The sequence below is a fragment of the Tripterygium wilfordii genome, chromosome 21, assembly GCF_013401445.1.
Source record: "Tripterygium wilfordii isolate XIE 37 chromosome 21, ASM1340144v1, whole genome shotgun sequence".
Taxonomy (NCBI): Eukaryota; Viridiplantae; Streptophyta; class Magnoliopsida; order Celastrales; family Celastraceae; genus Tripterygium; species Tripterygium wilfordii.
Window position 1 is genome coordinate 13963328 of NC_052252.1, and position 27919 is coordinate 13991246.

The 27919-nt window shown below is 37.9% G+C and overlaps 3 protein-coding genes across 4 annotated transcripts; 2 read left to right on the forward strand and 1 right to left on the reverse strand.

Moving 5' to 3' along the window:
* Window positions 1–176: 176 nt before the first annotated feature.
* LOC119988680 (homeobox-leucine zipper protein PROTODERMAL FACTOR 2-like) lies at window positions 177–4969 on the forward strand. 2 transcript variants are annotated; one of them, XM_038833810.1, is made up of 12 exons: window positions 177–436; window positions 1268–1582; window positions 1709–1826; window positions 2024–2212; window positions 2297–2731; window positions 2810–2911; window positions 3042–3242; window positions 3314–3485; window positions 3581–3852; window positions 3943–4038; window positions 4125–4499; window positions 4571–4969. In XM_038833810.1, the coding sequence occupies exons 2-11, from the start codon at window positions 1362–1364 to the stop codon at window positions 4494–4496; spliced, it is 2178 nt and encodes a 725-aa protein (XP_038689738.1). In that variant the 5' UTR covers window positions 177–436; window positions 1268–1361; the 3' UTR covers window positions 4497–4499; window positions 4571–4969. The 2 variants fall into 2 exon arrangements, with proteins under 2 accessions (XP_038689738.1, XP_038689739.1); XM_038833811.1 differs by lacking the exon at window positions 177–436 and adding an exon at window positions 656–953.
* An 11717-nt stretch (window positions 4970–16686) lies between these two features.
* LOC119990242 (tryptophan synthase beta chain 1-like) lies at window positions 16687–18806 on the forward strand. Its single transcript, XM_038836139.1, has 5 exons — window positions 16687–17099; window positions 17208–17564; window positions 17664–18097; window positions 18189–18283; window positions 18387–18806. The coding sequence occupies exons 1-5, from the start codon at window positions 16791–16793 to the stop codon at window positions 18563–18565; spliced, it is 1374 nt and encodes a 457-aa protein (XP_038692067.1). The 5' UTR covers window positions 16687–16790; the 3' UTR covers window positions 18566–18806.
* A 2119-nt stretch (window positions 18807–20925) lies between these two features.
* LOC119988991 (polyadenylation and cleavage factor homolog 4-like) lies at window positions 20926–27884 on the reverse strand. Its single transcript, XM_038834269.1, has 8 exons — window positions 27344–27884; window positions 26908–27009; window positions 26562–26816; window positions 24528–25364; window positions 22948–23916; window positions 22308–22856; window positions 21378–21676; window positions 20926–21215 (listed from the first exon to the last, which is right to left on the reverse strand). Exons 1-7 carry the CDS (start codon window positions 27698–27700, stop codon window positions 21632–21634), a joined length of 3114 nt encoding a protein of 1037 aa, XP_038690197.1. The 5' UTR covers window positions 27701–27884; the 3' UTR covers window positions 20926–21215; window positions 21378–21631.
* Between the last annotated feature and the right edge of the window lie 35 nt (window positions 27885–27919).

Here is a 27919-nt window from a genome sequence, read left to right on the forward strand (position 1 = left end):
GTGTTAAGAGAGTCAATACGGCGTCCCCATTAGAGGAATTTTAAACAGGCCAAGAGATTGTCTCTCTCTCTTCTCTCTCTCTCTCTCTCTCTCATATTTACACCTCTCTCACACCACCATAAATGCTATTACACCCTCTCAACACGCTCTGCAATAACTCCCTCCTTCGCTGCCACATCCTCTCACACCTGCTCCCCATTCTTCTTCCCCCCTCCCTACCTCTCACAAGTCACACCCTCTTCAAAGCCCCTCTCCTCTCTGCTCTCCCTATCTCTCTCTGTCTATCTATCTATGTCATGATGTTATCTTCTCCGTTTACTTTCTTTCTCTCACCAAAATTTCCACTAAAACCCTAAAAACAAGCAATTATTTGCCCGAATAGCGACCCAAAAAGCTTATACTCTCACATGCTTATGACTTCAAAGCTTCTTTTCAAGTAAGTTCTAACACCCTTTATGCAAACCCTATACTTGTTTTGTGATCTTACACTTGAATTTTGAACATAATTATCGCTTATATTGTATTGTCTTTAGAGAGAGAGAGAGAGAGAGGAGTAGGGGTCATCAGCGAGATCTTAGTGGGGCGTTACAAATCTCTGTAGAGTTGATATTGGGTTTTTGTCAAAGTGGGGTTCTTGAAGCGTCAATTTTTTCTTTTTCTTTTTCTTTCTAATAATTCAGGTTTCTCTTAACACGTAAGGACACAAGGGTTGAAGACTTTTCTAGATAGACCAAAAAAAACACTCAAGTCATTTCTGTTCTTTCACCACTTGTAATAATCTTGCCGTTAATTAGTCTTTTCTCACACAACACGACATCACAGAGAGTTGGATAACCGAGCAACCCCCCTATAAAACCCCCCAAACCCTAAGAAACCAAACAGCTTCAACGATGATTTTTCTTGTTGAATCCAGTAATAATTCTGGTGCCACAGCAGTTTGATGGATCTACAAGGTTAGGACAGTGTTTTAGTTAATATTCTTTTTTTCATTACACATTTGTTTATTTATCTAGTAAATTAAATATATGTTGTATTTAATTTGTATTTGTACCATTGTCATTATGGCTGATACTGGATAAAAGGTAATTAATCCTTCTTGATAGGGAAGAAAATCCATACTTTCCCAAGAGTTATAGAGAGAGAAACTTGAATATGAATTACTTGCCCTAGAAAGCTTACATATATACCATTTATCAATTATAGGTTTTTTTTTTCCTTGTACCTACTCAGTTACTCCAGTGGTTCACTTTATATGTTTCCTTTTCAGTGATTTTATTGGTAGGTTTCTTGCAAATCTGAAGAAGAGATATACACAAAAATAGATTCAAAGTTTTCAAGGAATATATATTAATTGGTCAAAAATGTTCCAACCAAACATTTTTGAGGGTCATCACATGTTCGATATGGCCCCAAAAACCTCTGAGAGCGAATTGGGCAGGATGAGAGATGAAGATTACGAGACTAGATCGGGGACTGAAACTACCGATGCTCCCTCTGGTGACGAGCAAGATCCTAGTGGCCATCGTGCCAAGAGGAAGCGCTACCATCGCCACACGCAGCGCCAAATCCAAGAAATGGAATCGTAAGCATTTTTCCGATCGTTCTTGACGGTGTTTGCTTAAGACTCCGATATTGTATATCTATTTAATTGTTATCAGTTCTAATGTATAATACATGAATTTGTTTGTATAAATTGTTTTGTGATCAGCTTCTTCAAGGAGTGTCCCCACCCGGATGACAAACAAAGGAAGGAGCTGAGCCGGGAGCTAGGGTTAGAGCCTTTACAAGTCAAATTTTGGTTCCAAAACAAGCGCACACAAATGAAGGTAGCTTATCTGTCAATAATCATATATATATATATATATTTGACTTCACGCTTTTTTCAAGAATTGTTGAGGGTGAAAAACATGTGATTGTCAAAAGAGATTTTTAGTTCTTTTTGTTTATGTTGAGTTATCTTGTCTTTTATCAAATTAATTGAGCTTAAGCTCTGTGTGTGTGTGTTGACCATTGTTTCTTATAGGGACAACATGAACGCCATCAAAATCAAATTTTGAAGGCTGAGAATGATAAGCTTCGTGCTGCTAACTCAAGGTACAAGGAAGCCCTAGGCAATGCAACATGTCCTAGCTGTGGAGGACCTGCCACAATTGGTGAAATGTCCTTTGATGAGCAACATTTGAGGATCGAGAATGCTCGTTTAAGAGATGAGGTTAATTTTCAAATATTGTTTCACACAATAAAGCACGTAAATATATTATCCGTACTCATGAACACATTAACTTGTTGGTTACAGATTGATAGGATATCAAGCATTGCTTCAAAGTACGTTGGGAAGCCTTTGTCTTCATTTTCCAACTTTTCTCAATTGCCTTCGCGTTCTCTTGATCTTGGGTTTAGCAATTTTGGGACTCAATCGGGCTTGGTAGGTGAAATATATGGAGCAGGTGATCCTCTAAAAACAATGGCTGGGCCTACTGAGGCGGACAAGCCAGTGATTGTTGAGCTTGCTGTTGCAGCAATGGAGGAACTAATGAGAATTGCTCAGGCTGGAGAACCCTTGTGGATTCCCAATGAGAACAATATTGAAGTTTTGAATGAAGATGAGTATGTTAGAGCTTTTCCTCGGGGAATTGGGCCAAAACCCTTAGGATTAAGATCTGAAGCTTCGAGGGAGTCCGCGGTTGTTATCATGAACCATGTTAGCCTTGTTGAGATTCTCATGGATGTGGTAGGTATCTAATATTCATTATTCTTCAAAATTTTATGTAGGTTTAAGTGTTTAACTTATGAAAACAATGTGTTTCAGAACCAATGGTCAAGTGTATTCTGTGGTGTTGTATCAAGAGCATATACCCTAGAAGTTTTATCAACTGGAGTGGCAGGGAACTACAATGGAGCCTTGCAAGTGGTAATCATAAACTTCCATAATCTCTTCACTCTTTCTAACTAGCAACAAGAGCTTTCTTGTTTATGCAATACTATTGATGCTTCACTACTTTCCTGAAGCTTAATTACATCTTATGATCTGGTTTTGACAGATGACTGCTGAATTCCAAGTTCCTTCACCTCTTGTTCCGACTCGAGATTATTATTTTCTGAGGTACTGTAAACAGTATGCTGATGGTACTTGGGCAGTAGTTGATGTTTCCTTGGACAGTTTACGCCCTAGTCCATTGTCCAGGGGTCGAAGAAGGCCATCAGGTTGTTTAATCCAAGAGTTGCCAAATGGTTACTCAAAGGTAAGAATTTAACTTTGTTTAGTGTACTTATTAATTTTCAAGGGAAGATATTGATTGATCATCTCTTTTAGGTTATTTGGGTTGAGCATACAGAAGTGGATGATAAATCTGTTGACAGTATATATGGACCTTTAGTCAATTCCGGTCTTGCATTTGGAGCAAAACGCTGGTTGGCCACGTTAGATCGGCAATGTGAACGCATTGCAATTTCACTTGCCAGTAACTTTCCTACAGAAGATCTATGTAATATCACTCCTCCATTCTTCTACTCTATGATACACACATATTCCTTTTGTTTTTAATGACTGACTTTTGGTCATCTCCTATATATTGAACAGTGATCACGGGCCCTGAAGGAAGAAAGAGTATGTTGAAGCTTGCAGAAAGAATGATAATGAGCTTTTGTACTGGTGTCGGTGCTTCAACTGCACATGCTTGGACGACAATATCAGCTACTGGTTCTGATGATGTAAGAGTCATGACCCGAAAAAGTTTGGATGAGCCCGGCAGGCCTCCTGGTATCGTGCTCTGTGCTGCAACTTCCTTCTGGATTCCTGTTCCACCGAAAAGAGTCTTTGATTTCCTTAGAAACGAAAACTCTCGGAGCGAGGTACATATATATACAAAATATCTCCAAGTCCTAAAACAATTTAAGAACTTAGAATATATGATAACTTGAAACTTTAATTTACTTTTGCAGTGGGACATTCTTTCAAACGGCGGCCTAGTCGTAGAGATGTCACACATCGCCAATGGTCGCGATCCAGGCAATTGTGTCTCCCTTCTTCGTGTTAATGTAAGTTCATCATCTTATGTAACTAATTAACTGGACGGACACCAGTACTTGCACTGACATTTTCACAAATAAAAAATGTAATGCAGAGTGCGAATTCGAGCCAGAGCAATATGCTGATACTACAAGAGAGTTGCACTGATTCAACAGGGTCGTACGTAATCTATGCTCCGGTCGACATTGTTTCGATGAACGTGGTCTTAGGCGGTGGGGATCCAGATTATGTGGCACTCCTGCCATCAGGTTTTGCTATACTTCCTGACGGGCCTGGAGTGAACAATCATGGAGGGATTCTTGATGATGTTGGCACTGGAGGGTCTCTACTGACTGTGGCATTTCAGATTTTGGTTGATTCATTACCAACTGCCAAACTGTCTCTTGGATCAGTTGCAACAGTGAACAACCTAATTAAGTGCACAGTTGAAAGGATCAAGGGTTCCATCATGTGTGACAATGCATGAGTGGTAAGCAATTTTTGCAAAATTTTCTCAACCTGGATAAATAAAACTCTGATTTAATTAAGTCTTAATTGCAGGGACAAAGAAAAAAGAGAGGAATAATAATAAGAAAGGAAGATGGCGTTTGCTTTTCAGATACAGAGATGGGAAAAAGTCAAGAACGCACCTTGCATGATCCATGTTTATGGCGGTGGTGTTTTGTTCTGTTCTGCAAGGGTTATAGGTTCGGGTATTGACTTTGCCCTACAAATCCAAAAAGCAAATGTGGGAACCTTTTGTTTGATATGTTCTTTCAACTTTAAACTTTTCTTCTTAGTGTCAGGGATTCTTGTAACTTTGTCCAATAATTTTTTTTGACTTTTTCTGTCCTGTGTTTTTTTGTTGGAATGTTGACTGCTTTGTGGGTCCCTTCCTTGACAAAAGTTGTCAAGTTCTGTTTCATGTTTTGGAACCTTTTGATTGAATAGTTCTTTGCATGGTTTTGTTCTATCTTCTAGAAAACCAACACTATAAAAGTTAGATCTAGAGATTTTATCAGACCAAAATGACATTTAACCATAAAACATAATAGTATGAAATTTTGTGCCTTACATTGATCATGTACTTCCAAGTACAACATTTTGGTACAAGGCAATGATGTGTTTTATAAGTTATAAGTATGAGCCTAATTTTAAACACTTTGATCAGTCGCTATAAAATGAATAAATTCCCAATGTATCCAATTGAGAAATGGGGACAATACCTTAAGTTGATGAAATGAGCTCTCACACCCCGATGTATCCAATTGAGAAATGGGGACAATACCTTAAGTTGATGAAATGAGCTCTCACACCCCAACTCTGGAGGTGCTTCTTTAAGGATCATAAAATCATACGATCTGAAACATGGACAATTAATACCTCAAGTTAATTGAGTCAAACCTCTCTCATCTTTTTCTCCTTATCTCTCAATCTTTTCAAACTATTACACAATAAAGTACCAACTAATTATTAACTTAAAACAATAATGAAGTATAAATAAATTGGTGGGTTGTTGAAACCAGTTATGATCCAACGCTGAACCCAGAAGTGTTACTGTGTATGCGACATTGTCGATAAGTCCTGGTGGGCGACATTGAAGGCCTTGAAGTTCGTACGGTTGTGAAGAGAAAATTCTTTGCAGCAAGTCAAAGAATTTGTTGGCTTCAATTCAATTCTGTTTGTTGGGTAAAATTAAAGGCCATTTATGTTCCTAGCTGTTGTTAGAGCAAATTGCCTTGAATGTAAAAGAAGCCATTGTAAATGCTCGTGTAAGAGCAACAGAGAAGAAAGGAGGATTTGTTAATATATAGTATATATATGCGTTAAGATTTATTATAATTTAATGTGACATCTATTATTGCTTTAAAATTGCTTTGTAACAGTTTTCCCAGTTTTTATAATATGGTATACTAATTATCTCAACTGCTGAGTTTGACGCAAATGATTAAAGTGAAATTATGGGTTCAACATGTCTCACATGACGCATAGAGACCAGGCCTGTGTGTACTATAAGGCGGATCGTGGATTCTCACTCTTTGTAAAAAGCCCAGTTACTGGAGCCGTAGTGTCTGTTTGGACCATACGAACTTGGGTCAGTTTGGACTATTTAGGACCATTAGGAGCTTGGGCCTGTTTGGACTGTTATTGGACCGTCGAAGATTGCACTCTTACATACTATAGGAGCCGAGATCTGTTTGGACGATTTAGAAGCCCAATTATAGGAGCCCAGGCCTGTTTGTCAGATTACAGGACCAGAGCAAATATAAATTTTGCACATTTTGAGGTCAAAATTCAAAACATGGAAAAATATAAGTAAATAATAATAATAAAAAAAAGCGAATACAGAAAATAAAAAATAGAAAACAATTTTTGCAGCCCATATCTATTAGGACGATTTGTTCTTAAATGAAGCCCAATCCGGGAGCCCGGGCACGTTTAAACGATTACATGATTTCACTTATATAAAAGCCCAATTAAGAAGCCCGGGTCTATTCGGACAATGATAGGACCATAAAAGCTTGAAGTCTTACTTAAAAGCCCAATTAGAGAAGTCCAGGTGTTTTTGGACGCTTATAGGAACATAGTCTAGAAGCGTTAATTCTTATTTAGAGCCTAGGGTAGGATGGTTGGACTTTGCATTATTAAAGGATCAAAGCAGCTTGAGCTCTTGACACAAACGCTTCGTCTTCTAAATTCTAATTCTTCTATTTATTTCTTTATTCTATTTCTTCTCTTTTCTCTATCCCTAAATCTGTTCTTTCATTCAGGGGTAGATATTAGAATGTTTGATTTTCATTTAGAAGCTCTTGAAGTCTTATAAGTGTTAAATCTGCAAATAATCGACACATGTTCTTGGAAGTGATTTCTTTTCTTCTCTCTCTAGACCTGTTAAAGCTTAAAAAGCTTTAAATATGTACTTTCTCTTCTCCCTCGCTTTCGTTCAGGTGTAGATCTTGGGTACTGAATTTTTGCTTAGGAAGCTCTTGAAGTCTTATAAGTGTTGGATCTAGAAACAATCTATCCAAGTTGTACTAAAATCATCCATACCTATTAATGTTACTGTTTCAAAACAGTAACATTATAATGTGGTTAAATATTAGTTTAATATTACATTTTCAAAACAGTAATTAACGCTATAACTACATCATAGCATCTGGGTATAATGATAAAAAAATTTATTACTGTTCAAAACATTGATATAACCATTAAAACGCCCATTTGAGGTCCATAACCATTGATCACCACGTCGAAACGAGTCACCAGATCAAATTTTATGCGATTCTGACAATGTGACATTTCAATCCTATTATTCAATTTTCTTTTAAATACCATGTCACTAGTCCTACATCGTATAATGGTAATATTTTTTATTTTTATTGACATTATGTGATAAGGGTTAACATAGAGGAATTAAAGAACAACAAAATTTTAAGAAAATGAGTCAAAATATTTGATTGTATAATGCTACTGTTTAAAAACAATAAACATCATAACCGTGACATTGTAAAAGGGCCATCAATCTCAAGTTTGACTATTGTTTCTATCAAAAAACACGTTGATTACGCTTGCTTTTGAGGGTGATGCAAGGTTCAGAGACCTTTTTTATGGTTGCTTTGGTGCTTTGGTGTTGTTGCAAAGAAAGATGATTGAGATAAAACATGATCTTGCCGTCGCTAGATCTAGCACAACTCAACTCCCATATGCCCAGAGCTAAGAAGAATACGATCTTAGATCTAAAATTACATCTCAGATCTAAATTTATCAAACGAAACCCCCACCACTACTGTTAGTAAGAAGCATGCACAATAATTTGAAAAAATATATATATTTGAAGAAGAAAAATAGGAAGACGAAGAAGAAAACAAAATATGAACATCTTGTATGTGTTTTTTTTTGGAACAAGGGCATTTTCGAATTATGTAATTATTAATTTTGTAAAATAAGTATTTACGTGAAAAAGAAATTATTTAGACCCATGTGTTAAACATTTGTGAAATAGATACTTATGTATATGAAATTTCCTATTGAAACTTTGACTCTTACATAAAAAAGGCCATGCCTTGTCTTGGATTGGGACCGGAACAAATAGGATTCAGACCCTTATTGGTGTATACATTCGAAGAGATTGGAGCCATCGTTTCTCTTAAAAGATCAATAGTAAGTTTACATCAAACTTGGATTAACTTCAACAAAGTCTCCATCAACAGGAAATCAATTATAATTTGCAGTTTTGCGTCCCATGGTGGTGTACTAGCTAGGATTGGAAACTAAGTGGAGTTTTATAGAGGTACCACCACCAGGAAATATGTTCTGATTAGGGTCGAGAATCAGAGACCCGTCTGGCAGGCCCCTCACCAGGAAATATGTTACTTCAATGGCCGGTGTACCATGATTTTAGTCACATGATATGCTCAACAAGAAATCAATAGTGTGGGGTCAATAAGTATCTATACATGCCTTCTTCCCTACGGACCATACAAATTTGCGCCAATGCATGGATCCATTTCGTGGATAAGTGGGGAACTTTTCTTGTGATATTGATTGGATCAATAACAAACGTCATTCACTTTTATTTTTATTTTTATATTTATATATATCGTGTTAGCATTCAATCCAATAAATATAATTTGTTTACAAGACTAGAGTCATTTTATGAAATTTAGACATTTATATTATTAAAAGATGACACAGATAACAAGTAAGATGAGAAATATCTTTTACAATTATTAGTTTTAATAAATTATAAAATAGCAGAATAAGTAATTACAATCTAATTATAATTAGTTCAATTATGGATTGAAGAAAAAGAGAAAGAGAAAACAAAGTAAAAAGATATTCTGTGTATATTATTATTTTATCTCTCGGTTACAAGCCTAACGTATATAACTACATATTGATGTCTCTAGGACTAAATATTTAGTCTTAATCATGACAATCATGACATTGACCCTATAATTAAGACTAAAGAAGGCTAAAGATATATACAAATCATGACATTGATTGTCTCCTTAATCATGACAATCATGACATTGACCCTATAATTAAGACTAAAGATATATACAAATCATTTAAACAAAATGATTAAGTCGCCAATACTCCCCCTCAAGCTGGATCAAGGGGATTAATTGATCCAAGCTTGGACAACAATCGATGAAACTGTGCAGAAGATAAGACCTTTGTAAACACATCGGCAAGTTGATCATGGCTACGAATGTAGTGAGTTTGAATGATCTGAGATTGAACTTGTTGACGAATAAAATGACAATCAACCTCAATGTGCTTTGTTCGTTCGTGAAACACGGGATTTGCAGCAATATGCATGGCGGCTTGATTGTCACAAAACAATGTCATAGGAACATTACTAGAGAAACCCATATCAACAAGAAGACTGTTAAGCCATATTAATTCACAGGCAGCTGATGCCATCGCACGATATTCAACTTCGGCACTTGATCGTGCAACAACATGTTGTTTTTTGCTTCGCCATGACACAAGATTACCGCCGACGAACATACAGTAGCCTATGATGGACTTACGATCAATAACGTTACCAGCCCAATCAGAGTCACTATAGCCCGTGATTTGTGTGTGACCATTCTTTGCCATGACAATTCCACCTCCAATAGAACCCTTGAGATAACGTAAGATTCGTTTGACAATACTCAAATGGAAAGATGTGGGTGTATGCATAAATTGGCTAACAAGACTAACAGCATAGGTGATGTCTGGACGAGTAATAGTAAGATAAATTAGCTTACCAACCAGACGTTGATAGGGACGAATAGACTGAAGTGGTTCACCAGTTGTGTCGAGATTCAACTTACTGTCCAGTGGAGTAGGTGCAGGCTTAGCATCCATCATCTCAGCATCTTTAAGTAAATCAATAATATACTTACGTTGATTAAGAAATAGACCCTTATGAGAAATTGCCATTTCAATGCCAAGGAAATATTTTAAAGAACCGAGGTCTTTAATAGGAAACCTTTGTTGTAGTGTAGCCTTGAGATGAGAAATAGCATCAATATTATTTCTAGCAATAATAAGATCATCAACATAGATAAGAACCGTCAATTTCTCATTTGGTCCAAGGCGCACAAAGAGAGAAGAATCAGCAATACTTCTTCTAAAACCAGTTTCTTCAAGTACTGTACTCAATTTTGCATGCCAAGCACGTGGAGATTGTTTCAACCCATAGATTGACTTGTGTAGTCGACAAACCAAGGATGAATCCGACCCTTGTGGATGACCGGGTGGTAACTTCATATAGACCTCTTCTTCAAGATCCCCATGCAAGAAAGCATTTTTTACATCCATCTGACACAACGACCATCCATGATTCACTGCAACAGACAATAAAACACGTACAGTGTTCATTTTAGCAACGGGAGCAAAAGTCTCCATATAGTCCACTCCAAATGTTTGAGTAAATCCCCGGGCCACTAGACGCGCCTTATGTCTATCGATGGATCCATCAGAATTAAATTTTGTTTTATACACCCAACGGCTACCAACAACATGTTTTCCTTTAGGAAGTTTAACAATACTCCAAGTTCGGTTTTCAGCAAGAGCTTGGAGCTCGTCATGCATAGCTCGTTGCCATATTTCTTGTGAGTTAGCCTCCTGAAAATTCCTAGGCTCAGACACACTCGAAATAGCAGTGAGAAAAGCAACTTGAGCAGAGGAAAGACGATGATATGCAAGTGCTGAAGAAATAGGATGTCGAACAACATATGTAACAAAATCTTGTAGCTTTGCTGGAGGAGCACGGTTACGGACTGGATTCCGACGAGGAGGGTGCAGCAGAATAACAGGAACATCAGTCGTAACAGGATTATCAGATGTAACAGGAACATCAGCCGTAATAGGAACAGGACTAAGAGCTACATCATCAAGTGAGGCATCTGATGTGGATATAGAAAAGTCTGCAGAATCAGATGTCATAATATCTGGTACAGGTAGAGGAAAAACATCCTCCAATAATTCTTGATGATTGGACTTTTCATAATAAGGAGTATTTTCTTCAAACCGGACATCTCTGGTAACAAATAATTTTCTGGAAGTTGGATGATAGCACTTATACCCTTTTTTTGTGGATGAGTATCCCAGAAACAAACATTTAACAGCTCGTGGATCAAGCTTGTCACGATTAGAAACCTGTATATGCACAAAACAAGAACAACCAAATACCCTTAAATGGGACAAGTCAGGTGATTTTCCTTGCAAAACTTCATGAGGAGATTGAAAATTCAACACTCGGCTTGGTAACCGATTAATTAGATATACAGCAGCCAACACTCCTTGAGACCAATAAAACTTAGGAACATGCATTTGTATCATCATGGCTCGAGTTTTCTCCAAGATGTCTCTATTTTTGCGTTCGGCTACTCCGTTTTGTTGAGGAGTACCAACACAACTAGTTTGATGCAAGATGCCATGAGAATTTAGATACTGTGTCATTTTTTGAGACATGTATTCAGTGCCATTGTCAGAACGAAGAATTTGGATTTTTGAGGAATAGTGATTTGTGACCAGAATATGAAAATCTTTGAAAACTTCCATAAACTCACTTTTGAATTTCAACAAATATAGCCAAGTAACACGAGAGAAATCATCAATGAAGGAAACAAAATACTTATAACCATCAAAAGATTCAACAATAGGTCCCCATACATCAGAGTGTACGAGTTCAAACATTTTAGTAGCTCTAGACAAGGAAAGCTTAAAAGGTAGTCTTGTAGACTTGGAAAAATGACAAATATCACAAGTTATGGATTCGGTACCCAAGTTGGGCATCAATTTAGTAAATACATTTGCAGAAGGATGGGCTAGACGTCGATGCCATAAAATGCGGTTTGTAGAGAGAGAAGGAGAAGCTGAGACTTGATAACTCTTGAAGTTTTGAGGATTTTTCGAGAGATAGTAAAGTCCTTGATAAAAGAAGCCTTCACCAATCGTCTTCTTGGTGATAAGGTCCTGAAAAATAACCGCGTGAGGCAAGAAAATGGCACGACAATTTAGAGTTAGAGTAAGTTTGCTAACTGAAAGCAACTGAACTGGAAAAGAAGGCACATACAAAGCTATGGATTCCACATCTTTAGAGACTAGTTTGATTTTTCCTTTACCGAGAACAGAAGCATCTTTCCCATTGGCAATTGACACATGAGTTGGAGGAACAAAAGTTTTAAAATCATACAAATTTGTGATTTTGTTGGTCATATGATCAGTGGCACCAGAATCAATGACCCAAAGATTATGCACAGTACTAAACTCTAAAGCAGTTGAGAGAGCAGTCAATATACCTTCGACGTTGTCGTGTCCAGAGTTTGCCAAAAAACCAGCAAACTTACCAAGAAGAGCTGCCGCATTCGAGTTTCCGGAGGATGATGATCCTTGATCACCTTTGTTCTGGAGATATGCAGCAAAATCATTAATAAGTGAAATTGGATTAGAGCTTATCGTATCTCCAGATGAAGAATTAATGGAAGAGGCAGCAACATGAGCTCTATGATCAATCCTTTTTTTGAGAACCCTTGTTGTTGGCAAATTTAGGTCTCAATTCAGGATGAAGGATCCAACAACGCTCAATTGAATGTCCCATATTGTGACAATGTTGACACTTCAAGTCTGGTCGTTTCCCTTTATACGACCTATCATCATGGTTGCGTCTATTCACAGCAAAAGCACGAGTCTCAGATGCACTATTTTTTGGTTCCAAGTTCATGACCTTCCTCCTCACTTCTTCACGCTGGATAGTGGCACAAACAGTACCCAATGATGGAAGTTCCGGAGTCATGAGAATATGACTACGAAGGTCTTCATAATCTTGACCAAGACTAGCTAACAACTGAAAAATTTTGTCTTCTTCAATTCGCTTATGGAGTACTTTCTCATCAGCAGTATGAGGACGATAAACCTCAAGTTCATTCCACAACCCTTTGAGACTCCCAAGTAGTTGTACAAATGGCTTCCCATCTTGTTGCAAATTTACAATATCTCGCTTGATTTGAAAAATTCGCGCTGAATTATTTTGTTGTCCGTACATCTCACGGACTGCCTTCCACATATGAAAAGCATATTCTGAATAGGTGAAAATTTCGGCAATATGTCGATCCATGGAATTGAGAATCCATGACATAACAAGTTGATCCTTGCTTTCCCAGGCTGCATAATCCGGAGAATTGTAATCTGGAGGAGAATCATTGATATGACCAAGTTTGGATCTCCCACCAAGAGCAAGAGTTATTGCTCTCGACCAAGGAAGATAGTTGAATTCATTTAGCAAAGTAGAACTCAACCTTTGATTCGGATTGACTTCGGCTTCTATATTGGTTGACAAGGTGGAACCAGTTACTTTAGAAGAAGTAATGGCTCCTGAATTTTCAACATCAGACTTGTTATCTACCACAGTCGATTAACAAGAAATAAATTGCAAGAGCTACTATTCCTCTGATACCATGAAGAAAAAGAGAAAGAGAAAACAAAGCAAAAAGATATTCTGTGTATATTATTATTTTATCTCTCGATTACAAGCCTAACATATATAACTACATATTGATGTCTCTAGACTAAATATTTAGTCTTAATCATGACAATCATGACATTGACCCTATAATTAAGACTAAAGAAGGCTAAAGATATATACAAATCATGACATTGATTGTCTCTTTAATCATGACAATCATGACATCGACCTATAATTAAGACTAAAGATATATACAAATCATTTAGATTAATAATATGTAACAATCAATTCATTTTTGGTACCATTATTAGTTTTAATGATTAATTGTGAAATAGTAGAGTAAGTAACTAATGACTGAAAAGTACGTCTATAACCTGAGTTTTTCACCGTACGGGCACTCTGACACATTTTAAATACTTAAATAACACTCTCTCTTTTATTTACTAGAATGGCATTTGACGCCGTTTCAAACAGCGTCATTGAAAAAAATATACACTGACGTTGGTTAAAACAGCGTTATTGACATAAAATTAAAAATACACTAATGTCATCATGAATTTTATCTAATCACGCTGTTTCAAATAGCGTCTTTCATTCCAAAACTCTTCAAGTCCGATCTGATGGCCGGCGTAAATTTGCAACGAGGCCTTGCAGAACATCTTTGGAGGATATCGACCCCAGCAACGAGGCCTTGAAATTTGTAGGAGATTGACCCCAGCAACAGATCTTTGGAGGAGATTTTCAGAACATCGACACACTGAGCAAGCACTTGCAGAACATCGGCAGGAGATCGACCCCAGATTGATTAGTCTTCCCAAGAAAGAATCGAAGAACACTTCTAAGGAGCATGAAACTGTAGCTATTGATTTATCCTTATCACCCAAGGATTTGATGGCTTTCCAATCTGCGGATGGTAACTTTCGAAAGAACATTTCTTTGAGGCCTCTCTTTCAAATCCCCTTGTCTAGGCAAAAGCTTTTGGGATGATTTGCCAAAGTATTTTCTTGGGAGATTGGTTAGAATCTCACCTGATCCTTTGCAGGTTGATATTGCTCCACAAAAGCTTTCTCATTTGAGACACGTTTGATTAGATCTGGTGGTGGTCTCAAATCAGATGAGCTATCCATCGGTGCTCCTCCATCATCGAATCAGATGAGCTACTCTTGTGTAAATCAAACGACCACCGGAACTTCGACTCTAGCCCTTCAATCTTTAGCATGGAGGAGATCGTGGTGGTGGTTTCGAAGACTGCCGCCAACATTGAATTGATCTTCCCCTTGTTCTAGCAGTCGCATAAAGAAATGACACTACTGTTTTGAGTTAATGACGCTGGCTCTACTAGCGTCAATAGAATTTTCAATCAATGACGCCATTATCAAGAGCGTCAATAAAAAAAAATACACGATAACTTTGTTTGAAACAACGTCAAATGCCATTCTAGTAAAAAAAAAGAGAGAGAGGGTCATTTAAGTATTTAAAATGTGTTAGAGTGCCCGTACGGTAAAAAACTCCTATAACTTAAACTAAAAATAGGGGTTTTTACCCGTAAGGATAAAAACTAAAAGTTGTATTCAAACAAGGATAACCTAAAATTTTTTTTAGAAAAAGGATAAAACCTACCAACTTACAAAATTTTCTCTCTCCTTCTTCTTTCTTTTTCTTCCTCCTCCTTCTTTGCTCCACCATATCGAAAGTTGACCGTCCGTCCATCATTTAACAAGCCAACTACCGAAATGAAGCTCTAGGTCAGCCTGATCAAAGCCCAACCATTACCCACAGTCGATTATCACTTGAGTCGTCGAAAAAACTTCGTGAAATCACAACCACCATTTGAAAAAAAGCTAGATCCGGCTAATATGGCCAACACCGGTGACTATCAACGCCCCTAATCAACTCCATGGATCAAGGCGCATCACCTATGAGGTTTTATTGCTTTTTCGAACTCTTTTTTTTTTCCCTTCTGAAATCATATGTGAATCTGCAGATATAATAATATCTGTTTTAGATCTATTCTGATATGTTATCTGTTTCGAAACTTCAAACAAATAACATTTCATTAAAGACATATAACATTTTAACAAGACATATAACATTTAGCAATACAGATAACATTATGACAGATATTAAATTAATCAAAACAGATAACATATCACCTTCAGTCTGCAAATCCCAAAGAACCACTAAAATCACCACAGAAAATATCGAAAATAATGATGTGATGACAAATCGAAGGAAAACAACAAGATCTATAGGTCCCGTGGTGAGTATGAGTAGATCTAGTTCAAAAATAACAAAAATCGGGATGAAAAATCACTAAAAATGGCATAAAACTCTCTAATAAGCCATGAGAGGCGGAGAAGAAGCTCCCGGCGACGGAGACGAAGCATTCTACAGAGGTCATAAATGAATCATGTGCAGGAAGCATGTGCCATGTTTGAGGATGAAGATGAGGGTATTTTAGACAATAAAATCATATATTTTAACTTTTTATCTTTTTTGAAATATTAGATCAAACTACATGGACTTTATGAAATAATATTTTTAAGAATATCCTTCTTGAAACAAAACTCTTCAATAAGAGACTAATCTTTAATTTTCCCCTAAAAATATGAAATAGTACTATAAAGAAATAAGAAACAAAGACAAAATAATTTAACCACCTCATTATTATTATAGCAGGTCCGTTGTAAAAACTAGTACAGCAAACCCCAGAATCAATAAAGACAAAATGGTTTAATCACCACATTGTTACTACAGCAGGGGGTCCGCTGTAAAACCTAGTACAACAGACCCCCAGAGTCCATGAGTCACATATTTTATTTGGTAATTGCTAAATGCACCCTTTCAGGTGGCGAAGAATCACCCTAAGATATCAAGGGCCACATGTCCACATCATATTGGTTGTTGGTGGTTGGTGCATTACTACTAACTACTCGGTGTGAAAGCCACGCGTAATACTTTTCGGCTTTTGCCTATTTGACCAAAAGATGATGCACGTTTATTTCATCTTAGGTACTAGGAATTATAAAAATGTTGAAGGTGACAGCAGATTAATTTGTTGTAACGCACGTTTATTTCATCGGAGGTGAATAGGAATTAGGAAATCTTGAAAGTGATAGCATATATTGTTGTCGAAAGATAAGACACGTTTATTTCATCGGAGGTAATAGGAATTATAAATTGTTGTTGAAGGTGATAGCTTATTCATTTGTGGTTGAAAATTAAAAGTCTCTTAGTTCTTGCCTCTTCTATATAATAATCCTCGAGTATCTTCCATTAGCAGTATCATCGATAGATATCAATTGTTCATTTGTTATGGCACTAACTAACGCTCAAACCGCTTTCTTTATTGGTCAGTCAAGGACCTCATCAAGGAGCCAACCTTGGCCTGTTAAGCTAAAAATTGGTCATGCCCATGCCCCAGTAGTGAGTGCAATGTTAGATGTCAAAACTGATCACGTTTTGGCTCAAAAGTTGTCGTTGACACCTGAAGCCCCAGAATCAAAAGTCTTCCCCGAAAAATTTGGAAGGTTTGGAGGGAAGTTTGTGCCCGAGACTCTGATTACTTGTCTAAACAAACTTGAAGCTGAATTCAAATTGGTTGTTCATGATTCTGAGTTTCAGGTAATTAACTGTTAATTAATTTATTTAATTGATGTTTTTGTTGTTTCTAAACTCATTATGCAATCTAGATTTCTCATAAATGGATTGTTTGTTTGTTTGTTTGTGTAGGAGGAGCTCTCAACAGCACTAAGAGACTATGCAGGACGTGAGACGCCTCTATATTTTGCTGAGAAGCTTACAAATCACTATAAGAATGAGAATGGAGAAGGACCAGAAATTTACTTGAAGAGAGAGGATCTGAATCATACTGGATCACACAAGATCAACAATGCAATCGCCCAGACGATGATCGCCAAACGGATGGGTCGAACAAGAGTTGTGGCAGCCACTGGTGCTGGACAACATGGAGTTGCAACTGCTGCTGCATGTGCCAGACTTTCTTTGGAATGCATTGTCTTTATGGGTTCCACAGATGTGATGAAACAAGCTTCTAATGTTCAATTAATGAAGCTTTTAGGTGCTCAGGTACTCTTCCTTCTCTTATCCCTTTGAATCGTGCTACCTACTCACTCCAAGAACTAGGAAATGACTGATTTGAATCCCTGTAATAACTATTATATGCAGGTTATATCAGTTGAAGGCAATTTTAAAGATGCAAGTTCAGAAGCCATAAGAGGCTGGGTAGGAAACTTGGAGAGCAGCTATTATTTGAGCGGAACGGTAGTGGGGCCTCATCCATGTCCAAGCATGGTACGAGAATTCCAGTCAGTGATAGGAAAGGAGACAAGGAAACAAGCAATGGACAAATGGGGAGACAAACCGGATGTCCTAATAGCATGTGTAGGAAGTGGTTCTAATGCATTGGGGCTATTCCATGAATTCATTGGAGATGAAGATGTGAGATTGATAGGAGTTGAGGCTGCTGGGTTCGGGCTCGATAGTGGACGACACTCGGCTACTCTAGCTAGAGGACATGTTGGTGTATACCATGGTGCCATGAGCTATTTGTTGCAGGACGAGGAAGGCCAAATCATAGGTCCACACTCTATTGGCGTTGGGTATGTAAACACACATAGTTTTGGCACATCTATACACTGAATATATATATATATATATATATCATTAACATGTATATATTGCTTGATGCAGACTAGAGTACCCGGGAGTAAGCCCTGAGCTGAGCTTTCTCAAAGACACCGGACGCATAGAGATTCATTCTGCCACGGACACAGAAGCCGTAGATGGTATGCAATTATTAGACAAATACAACTTTAAGGAAGCTTTTATTTATTTTACAAGGCTTGACGTTTATTCATTAACGTTTGGTCCTCCTCTGTCATTTCACAGCTTACAAGCGGTTATGCAGATTAGAAGGAATAATTCCAGCCTTAGAGGCCTCTCATGCACTGGCTTTTCTAGAGAAGCTCTGCCCCACTCTGCCGAACGGCACCAAAGTGGTCGTAAATTGCAGCGGCCGCGGGGACAAAGATGCTGCAACAGTCCTAAATTACAACCCAGTAAAATAGATAGATTCAGGGACAATTGTTTCTGTTTCTACCAGGATTGCAAATTTCTGCGATTTCCAAATTAAGTGAATATGACAAGAGTAAGTATAAGCTAGCTAGGAATCTCAAATTATGAGATAATAGTACAGGAAATAATTCTTGAAACCCCTGATAATTGTGTAATCCAGTTATTATCAGAACTCCTGTAGAGTTTCAGTGGTTGTATATTATTATTCAAGAAAAAAAATCATTATGTTTACTTCAAACAGAGTTCGTATGTATATATACACAGTGTTAACTAAATATTTCCTGTAAACTTGCAGGACAGTAAGTACGGTAGTGAAGGCTACATGTGCAATAAAAATGACAGCACAGAACAATATATGTGAGAAAAATTGGCAGATAAGATAACAGAATTTGATGAACTGGAATTCATTTCATTAATAATAAGCAATATCAGTTACATTGTTTGGAAAAAGCATAGATAGCTCTCACATAGTAATAGACAATTGTATGAATAGGAAACAACAGTTTACATTATTGTGATGTTAAGGAAACAAGGAACTTTGAACTGGAAAGAAACAAGAGTTTACAATCTTCTCATCTTCTCTTGCTTCAATCATGGATTGGTAGCATGGTTTAAGACGAAAAGTCTTCAACGGCATCTTCTACTGCTATGAAAGTGAAACAATCAGAATCTATGTTAACTCAATTCTTCATAGATGGAACTTGTACAGGCTCCGGTCCACACTTTTTGTGTATGATTGGACCCAATTGAGATTTCTCCATGCCTTCTGTTGAACCATCAGGTGCATTCAAGTAAACAGCCCCTGTATACATCCAATCTTCGGTTTCATCGCTATAGTACTCATCGAAAGCCTCTCGACACAAAGCACAAACTTTCTGATCCTCATCAGCATAAACTTCAAAATCATCGGCATACTTTGTTTCAACCATCTTCATTGACTTTGTTTCAACGAGCCACATATCCACGGTGCTATTCCACCCACGAAGACCCTTCTTCTTTCTAAGCTTCTTGGCCATCCGATTCTTCTTCACATGCCAATCCATATGTTCACTATGCTCTTCCTGGGTTCTGAATCGATTACCGCATGAAGTACATTGTCTAGGTAGGTCACGATACAAAGAATTGATCACAGACTCGTGGCGCACCTTCAATTTAACTGGATCAAACTCAAGCCCCATAGAATCTTGAATAACAGGGGTTTCTGTTGGTGGGTTTTCTTTCGAGAACGATATCAGCGAATTAAGCAAATTCTCAATAGTTTGAGGCAACACAGACGATGGCGTCACAGTCGGACACAAGATCGGCGCGACTGCCAACGGTGGAGGGAACGGAATAAACTCTAATCTTGAGGGATAAAATTGCAGATTGTTTCCCTGATATGAACACTGATTGTGATTGTTAGGAATCAAATTGGGCTTCTTGGCTTCAAACCCACGATTTTCTTGATGTTGCATATGGGAAAATCGCTGACAAGCTTGAATCTTGTTAGGAGTAGCAACGCTCGTACACGGCTCGTAAACATTCCGGCTTCGTTTCAGTGGCCGAGGAACAGAGGGTTGATTAGGTTGAAAATTGTGGGTTGTTTGAGAAAAATATGGTGGATTCCAGGTTTGTTGATGGTGGGGGAAGCCATGATTTGTGTTTCTTGACTCGTTTTGAAGAGACTGATACATGTTCGGCGATCGAACAGAGAAACAGCAGGAGCAGAAGAATCAACTTGAGGAAGAAACACAGAGCGGAAGATGACAGTCGCTATGGAATAAGGATTGAAGGCCAAATTGCTTGTTTTAAAGCAAACAGTAACTCCTAATTCCAATTCCCATTGGGATTTGGGAATACATAAGTCGGTTCCTTGACGCGTAATTACAACTTACAAGACACGAATTTCAATTTTGAAAAAACAAAGCGTCTCCTTCAAGCATTCTCTTCGTATTTGGTTTGCTAGAAAGCCCAAAATAGTCATCATATTTCTTAGTAGTATTTCAAAAAAAAAAAAAACAAACTGACAAATTTTATGTCATTTTCCATACTTCCATGAGGTGTGTTATACAAATAAAGAGTATCCTGCAAAATGTAGAAATCATAAGTTTGTTTAGATAACTAAACAAAGGTTGAAACAAAAGTAATCAAATTTTCAACTGACCTCTGCTGTTAAATTGTTACATCTTTTATGGTCTACATGAATGACTAGAATCAGAAACCAAATATCTTGATCTTTGGCATTTCTCCCCTGTTAACATCCATGATTCATGTGATCAACTCTCTTTGGTTGATAAATAAAGCTCAACTCTAGCATTGTTGAAAAACCTTAAAGAAGTCCAGCTAAGAGTTATCAATCAAATAAAACCGAAAGGAAACTAGAACAGACTTCTATCATTTAAATCCCCAAACAATTGAACAAAAATCATATCTAAGCTGAAAGTCTGAAACATAGCTTCACCTCAAGTACTTCTTAATTACAATGACCCTAAAAATCACTCTATTTGAAAGCAAGATGTAAAAGGGGTGGGTAGACCACCACTGGCATCAATCGATGACGATACTTCTACAGTTCTACTCCCTCAAACGGATGACAGGTGAGATATCAGCTACTGTTAGGTTGCCATGAAACAAGCTCTTGTAACCATTGATCCAGGCATCCACCTGCAGAATGTTAAAGCCAACAACAAAAGCATATCTTCATTACACTCCAACAGACTGAAAATCTTATCCTACACTCCGGGTTCTTCCAGTCTCAAGAATTCCATTACAGAGGTCATACAACTCCCATATCATGTATTTTCACAATTAAGTGCAATTACATACCCTCGGGAGGTTTTTGACAGCAAAAGGCAAGCAATTATCAAGTCCAAAGAGAAGTTTTGTCAGGAAAAATTGTAGGCTTTGCCTGCAAGATGGTATAAATGATACAAGTCCAACTATAAATATACATGAATCTAGCATGAAGCCAAGATACAAGCTCCACACTACTGTACGAATAAGTATAAAAAAGATGACACTATGATGAAAGAAAACTGAAATGAAGTTACAGAGACTTAGGAGAGCTGGAGCTGATAAAGTTAGCTGCGCATTCGTTTTCTTTGACTACCCTCTTCAGTATTTCCCTGCATATTAGAAGGATGAAAGAAACAATTTAAATTAAAAAATAATAATTAATAGGCATTTCCATAGCCTTCATAACATAAACTATAAATGATAAATAATATATTTATCAACAAATTTATCTACATTATATCCAATGCTCCCCAAATTATAAAAGTTAGGACACTCCGCTTTGCCTTAAATAAGCTTACACTAGAATAAATTTAACACTCCATCACAGATGCAACCTCAATATGCAAGTTTTCACAGATGTCATTGTTAATGCACTTTACATTCACAACCATAAAATTTCATGTTCATCCACATCTGATACTTCAAAAGAAAATTTAGTGAGAAGATGGCAGGAGCACTTCATCCCAAGAATATCAACCACAAGACAGAAATTAGGTTCTACGGGAAAGGGACAGCAAAGTTTATGTTCATCACAAAAAAAGGGAAAGGCATATCCCTTTCTTAATTTCTACGTAAAATCTAAGGAAAAAATGCACGGTGCACCAATTTTACTAATAATAATTGATTGATTATAGTTTTATCCAGAATGACAAATCATGTAGACGAGAGTAACTACATAAAATAAATGATAATTCCAACAACAAAACAACAACATAATGAATCAAAATAGATAACACATACCCTGTCATCACGTCCAAAATCTTCAGGGGGAACTGTACTAGAATCTGGCCTACACTTAGCATGAACTATAGGACTTGACTGAGACCCATCAACACTAGATGTTGAGCCATTCGGTGCATTCAAGTAGACAGCCCCTTTATACATCCATTCCTCAGTCTCATCACTGTAAAATTCCTCAAATGACTCTCCGCACAGTGCACATACATTCTGATCTTCATCAGCGGGCACGGCCAATTCCTCATCATCCTTCTTTTCCTCAACAGTCTGGGTTGGCAAAAACCCAGGAACTGCTTCAGTTCCCAGTGCCTCTGCACCGCTGAGCCACATACTTGTACTGACAAACCACTTACGAGAAGGTTTCTGCTTACGGTTCTTCGAATTTCGGTTCTTAGTCACATGCCAATCCATATGGCTACTGTGTTGTTCTTGACACTTAAATCGAAGGCCACATGTTGTGCACTGCCTTGGAAGATCACCATACAGAGCATTTATAGCAGACTCGTAACGCAGTTTGAGAAGGTCAGCATTAAACTCAAGTCCCACTGGGTCCTATATATTGACTTTTTGGTTAAGGTAAAATTCAAAATCACAGAAAGATTATTCAAAAAATATTAAAAATAGATGACAATGAAAAAATTACCTGAACAGCATTTTGTCCTGTCGCTGAGATTAAACCTTGAGCCATCAGTGAACTAATAAGACCAGAATACGCACTACCCTGTGGTTGATTAGGGGTAATTGAACCAGCAACTTGCAGGTTGGTTATCATTTGAGAAGGAGCAGGAGTGGAGCCAGGAGGCAGGGGAGGGACTCCTCTCCATTGCGGGTAAAAGGAGATATTTGGAATGTTGTGTGCTAGTAAAGGCAGCTGCACTGCGGGTATTGGATTTGTTGGATGCCCCCGTGGGTTGTATCCACGATTTAAAGGTGGTGCCAGTGAGAATCGTGGAGCTGATGGTGAGACAGAGGGAAGAAAATTTTCACGTGCCTCCTGGGATGCAATAAATTGTGGCACACCTTGTGCCTGGTTTGGCTGGTTCATAGCAACATGTTGATCACTCAATGACAGTGGCTTTGTTGAGCTCATCTCTTTGCTTTCAAAACCATCATACTGCTGCTCAGGCATAAACAATGATTTGCTTAAGCCTTGATTCATCACAGTATTACTAGCATTTGTAGAATCAAAATGACTTCTAATATGTGTCTGCATGGGAGGAATAGTGGGGAAGCGAGGTGGGTGAGAACTATGTACATTTATAGAAGGCCATGCCCCTGTTGATGACGCTATGACTGACTGACTGCCAACAGTAAGAGAATCATGATGAGAGGAACCCATTCCTGATGCAACAACTGAAGGCCTGACAAGTTGTGTGTCAGCATCTGGAACCTTGTCAAAAAGAGGAGAAAAATTTTCACCACCTGACGAAGATATACTGTTTGCTGAAGAAGGCATCTGGAAACCTCTTACCCTTCCTTTGGCATTAAAGTGGTGAGATGACTGAGAAAAATGGTGAGGCGAATTCCAGGCTTCTTGAGAATAGCGAGCACCAGTAACCCTGTTAGGCTCACTTGGGAATCTATTTATCTTATCTGGTAATCCACGAGTGGGCTGCATGGAACATATAGCAAGATCAAAGCTCGAAGTTAATTCCATTATCTCCCTTAAACAGAGAACTATTGTCAATTAATGACAGACAATATTGGTTTGTGTTTGATGAAAGATATAGATCTTTCTCCTAAAGAATGTTCTTAAATATAATCCCTCGAAAACACAAACTACAGTAATCTCACTCTTGAAAGGCTGATCAGTTTATCAGCTATATAAACATTAAATAAAATATCTTCAAAGGTATACCAAATCACATAATGGGTCGGAAGACAGCAAATGTTCTCAGTATGGCCAAGAAGAGAATACTGACCAAATGGAAGCAAATAATTTAATTGTAACGAATGTTAATACAAACATCAATTAATAATAAACATTATGAACTCAACAAAAAAAGTGAAATGCACACCAATAACCTACAGTGATGAGGAAACCTTTTGCAAGCCAAAAAAAATCTAGACCCTAAAAATCAGTTAATAAAATGGATAGACAAAACAAAGTGAACCTTATGACAACTGTTGCACAAAAGAGCGAAATCTCAGCCCCTGAAAAAATGCATAGCATGCACATGCAAGAAGCATAGGAATGAACAACATGTGGAAACACACACTTACGTAGAGAACGGTATCCTCGGCAACGTTTGAAGAATCATGCAACAAACGTTGCGACACCTGACCGGACCGGTCACTCCTGATATTATGAGATTCCAATGAAGTAGCACTAGCACCCAACTTCCCAAAGCCAGGTCTTGCCCCAACACCTCCTAAAGTGGGAACAGATGAATGCAAGAAATCATTATTCCTACCACAATCTGTTAAAGTAGGGCTCATATCCTCCCAATCAAATTCCTCTTCCTCAGTATGCTGCCATGATCTTGAACCCACCTTATTGCCCATGCCATTAATACCTAAGGACTCCACCTCCAGACTGTTTGAGGTACCATTTCCCCTGTCAGTCCCATATGCATTGATCAAAGCTCTAGGTCCTCGATGATCTTTTCCATTGCTAAGGCCATAGCTGATAGAAGCTCCAGCTCGGTAACGGTCTCCATCAGTATAGTTTCTTCTTTTCCATTCATTTGTCTCCTCATCTCCCCCAATTGCTTTGCCAATCCCATAGTTAAATGCTGGATTAGGAGAGGCTACCTCAATAAGCCTTCGAGGAGAATTATCTACCGAATATTCATCGGCTTCTGAAAATAAAGGCACATCACCTTCAATTCTTAAAGGTGACAAAGGCCTTGCAAGCCTCGAAGTCGATGACAGACGCATCTTATTAACACCAGGTACAAAAGACGTATGACCCAAACTTCCAGTTGATTTCAATCTTTCGGCTCCAACCTTTGCAGTTATGTGTCCCGCATGATCAGAATCACAATCATCATCTCCAATGGCAGGTTTCTGATTACACATCTTCAAAGTCAATGAAGTTCCTCTTGCACGTTGAATACTCTGTATTACCATTTCAGTTCTCATGTCAGCATTGTCTACCCAATTTGCATGCATTATTTTAAACACACAACCTAATTATCAACAGGTGAAAATATTCAATATATCATCCTCTGAAAAAAAAAAACATAGGTCATCTCAGTAGCTACGCTAATCAGATACAGAAAAACTATAACTATAAAACTTCCAGCATGAAGATGAAAGATAAAGCTAATAACTCCTATTTTTCTAGCCCAAAATAAGGAGGAAAAAATATGACCACCATAACAATAGTATATTGAGCAATGAGCACAAAACATGTCATAAGCGAGCAGGAAAGAACAAATAATCAAGAATGAATACCACATAAGATTCGAGTGAAAATAATTTATAATGAGATGCAAAGGAAACTTATGATGAATCTGATTTATCATCATTCAAGGCTTTCTGAAGTATTATTTCCATTCTTTCCTGTCAAGTGTTTTCACGACAATGGTCCATTTCAAACCTTATGCATCCACAAACATGCTAAACAAACTCAGAGAGCTAAACATATCTAAGAGCACATAGTTGGGAATCAACCAATACCATGAAAACTTTTTGATTGTCAAACCAGAAAACACTGCCATTAGAGCAAGGAGAATTTTTACATATTCTCTTAATTTTCTTTTGACATGTATCCAGTGTCTTTAAGGAATCAAGGGACAAAGAAACTTGCTTTGGACTATGACCGTAAAAGATATGAGATGGGTGTATTCCTCATTCATTACATCTCCAATATGCAAATTCACTCAAATAGTCAAGGCCATCTACATTAAACTTCCTGTCGTTAAAATTAATCTCCAAATGCAAACACATACACATGTACTTCAGTCAAATGCTATATCCTTTTGTTTCAGAATACACTTTGCCTATGCTTTCCTAGAAAGATTTCTAACCGTTTGCTGCTATATCAAGAGAAAGCCTGAACATAAACCAAAGCATCACAAACAAAGCAGTTGAGTTTATACAATCAACTAGACCACTCTTACAAAACAAACTTACACAAACAGTAGTTAGATGTAGCATAAAAAATATGTAAAGGAAACATATTTAAGCACAATATTCCCCTTCTGAACTCCAATAGATGAATTTCGCCTAGAAGTATTCAAATTTAAGAAGCAGCCGAACCCATGATTTGGGAGCAACATGGAAGAAAGACTGGTTTGTTAGAAATCTTACAGTATTCGCAGTTGAATGGTCCAACTGTCGTAGGTACTTAGGATTAACATGTATGCCATGGGTTGGCTGAGGGGACTGAGAAGACCTCAACGGAGTGAACCCTGAGGACTGATTATTGACTGACGAAGAAAACTTCAGTTGGGTCTCAATCATGCCAAGTACTGAAGGTGGAAACACAGTTGACCATGTGCCAAAAAGGTGGCGCATTGAAGGATGTAGGTTAGGGTCAACTTGGCTATATGCCTCACAGAAAACCTTGCGAAACAAAACGATGGAAACTATGTCAACAATCACAAGCACATAATGATAAATTACCACAATTAAGCATCACATTAAATTCACTCACCTTAGGTAAACGGGAAGAGAAGTACCTAACATATTCTCGGCCAATGTTCTTGACAATACTGTCTAAAAGATATAAGGAAGGCAGTTTTTGGTCAACTGGAGCCTGCAAAAGACGAGTGTTATTATCAATGAAACACTCAAGAAGGATAACATCCAATTTGGGTCTCTTAGTCTAGTGTTGCTAATAGGTTTGACCAAACAGGACCAAATATCAAGTAAACTAAAAGTTACAACTTCAACGGGGATTGGGCTAATTGAGAAGCCCGTTTGAGAAATTCGAACATGTTAATGAACAATGGTGATCTTTCATTCTCTACTGAAAATGAAAACCGGGAATTTCATTAGGACTCATGAAACTTTGAAATCCAAGAGACATTGAACCCTCCTTTCACCATCAAACATAATCCAAACATAACACAACAAAGCCTAAGCAGTACCTCCATAATCCGGGCACAAATGGCATTCGCAATGCCCCCGCCATGCTCCCGCTGCTCGCCCGCTATAATAGTCAAATCGGTAATTATCGGTTTTGAATTGAAAGTAAGCTCGCCAAGCACTAACTCATAGAGCTGCACTATCTCCTCCATGCTCGGAGGTGGCACCCCATCATCCTGACTCGAGACCCTAGCCTCATTACCGCGCTGCTTCAGAAGAACCCTGAACCGGTCGAGTATCGGCGTCGGCTGCGTTGGTTTCAGCGAGACTTCATTGGACATGGCCTTGGCGGCAGAGGTGGAGCCGAACAAGAAGCTTCTAGGGTTTTCTCGGGAAACAAGGATTTTCCCGGATTCCATTCAGTGAGACAAATAGTTAACGAAAATTAGGGTTTCGAACCCTAATGAATTAGGATCCGTCTCCAGCATCGAATTGTTCGGTCGAAAATTGAAATCAGAGCGTGCTTTGGAGACGAAGACTAGTGTGATTTTGGGCTGGTTACTTTCTCGTGGGGAGATACTGTTTAACGTACTTCGCTTTCATTGGATGCATATTACCACACGCTTCAAATACGACGG

Coding starts and splice junctions, on each gene's coding strand:
- LOC119988680 (XM_038833810.1), top strand. CDS start 1,362: ATGTTCCAACCAAACATTTTTGAGGGTCATCACATGTTCGATATGGCC. Junction 1,583..1,708: donor CAAATCCAAGAAATGGAATC/GTAAGCATTTTT, acceptor TTTTGTGATCAG/CTTCTTCAAGGAGTGTCCCC. Junction 2,732..2,809: donor TTGAGATTCTCATGGATGTG/GTAGGTATCTAA, acceptor AATGTGTTTCAG/AACCAATGGTCAAGTGTATT.
- LOC119990242 (XM_038836139.1), top strand. CDS start 16,791: ATGGCACTAACTAACGCTCAAACCGCTTTCTTTATTGGTCAGTCAAGG. Junction 17,100..17,207: donor TTCATGATTCTGAGTTTCAG/GTAATTAACTGT, acceptor TTGTTTGTGTAG/GAGGAGCTCTCAACAGCACT. Junction 18,098..18,188: donor CCACACTCTATTGGCGTTGG/GTATGTAAACAC, acceptor TGCTTGATGCAG/ACTAGAGTACCCGGGAGTAA.
- LOC119988991 (XM_038834269.1), bottom strand. CDS start 27,700: ATGGAATCCGGGAAAATCCTTGTTTCCCGAGAAAACCCTAGAAGCTTC. Junction 27,010..27,343: donor TTTGTGCCCGGATTATGGAG/GTACTGCTTAGG, acceptor CGTCTTTTGCAG/GCTCCAGTTGACCAAAAACT. Junction 25,365..26,561: donor ACCATTCAACTGCGAATACT/GTAAGATTTCTA, acceptor ATGGTAATACAG/AGTATTCAACGTGCAAGAGG.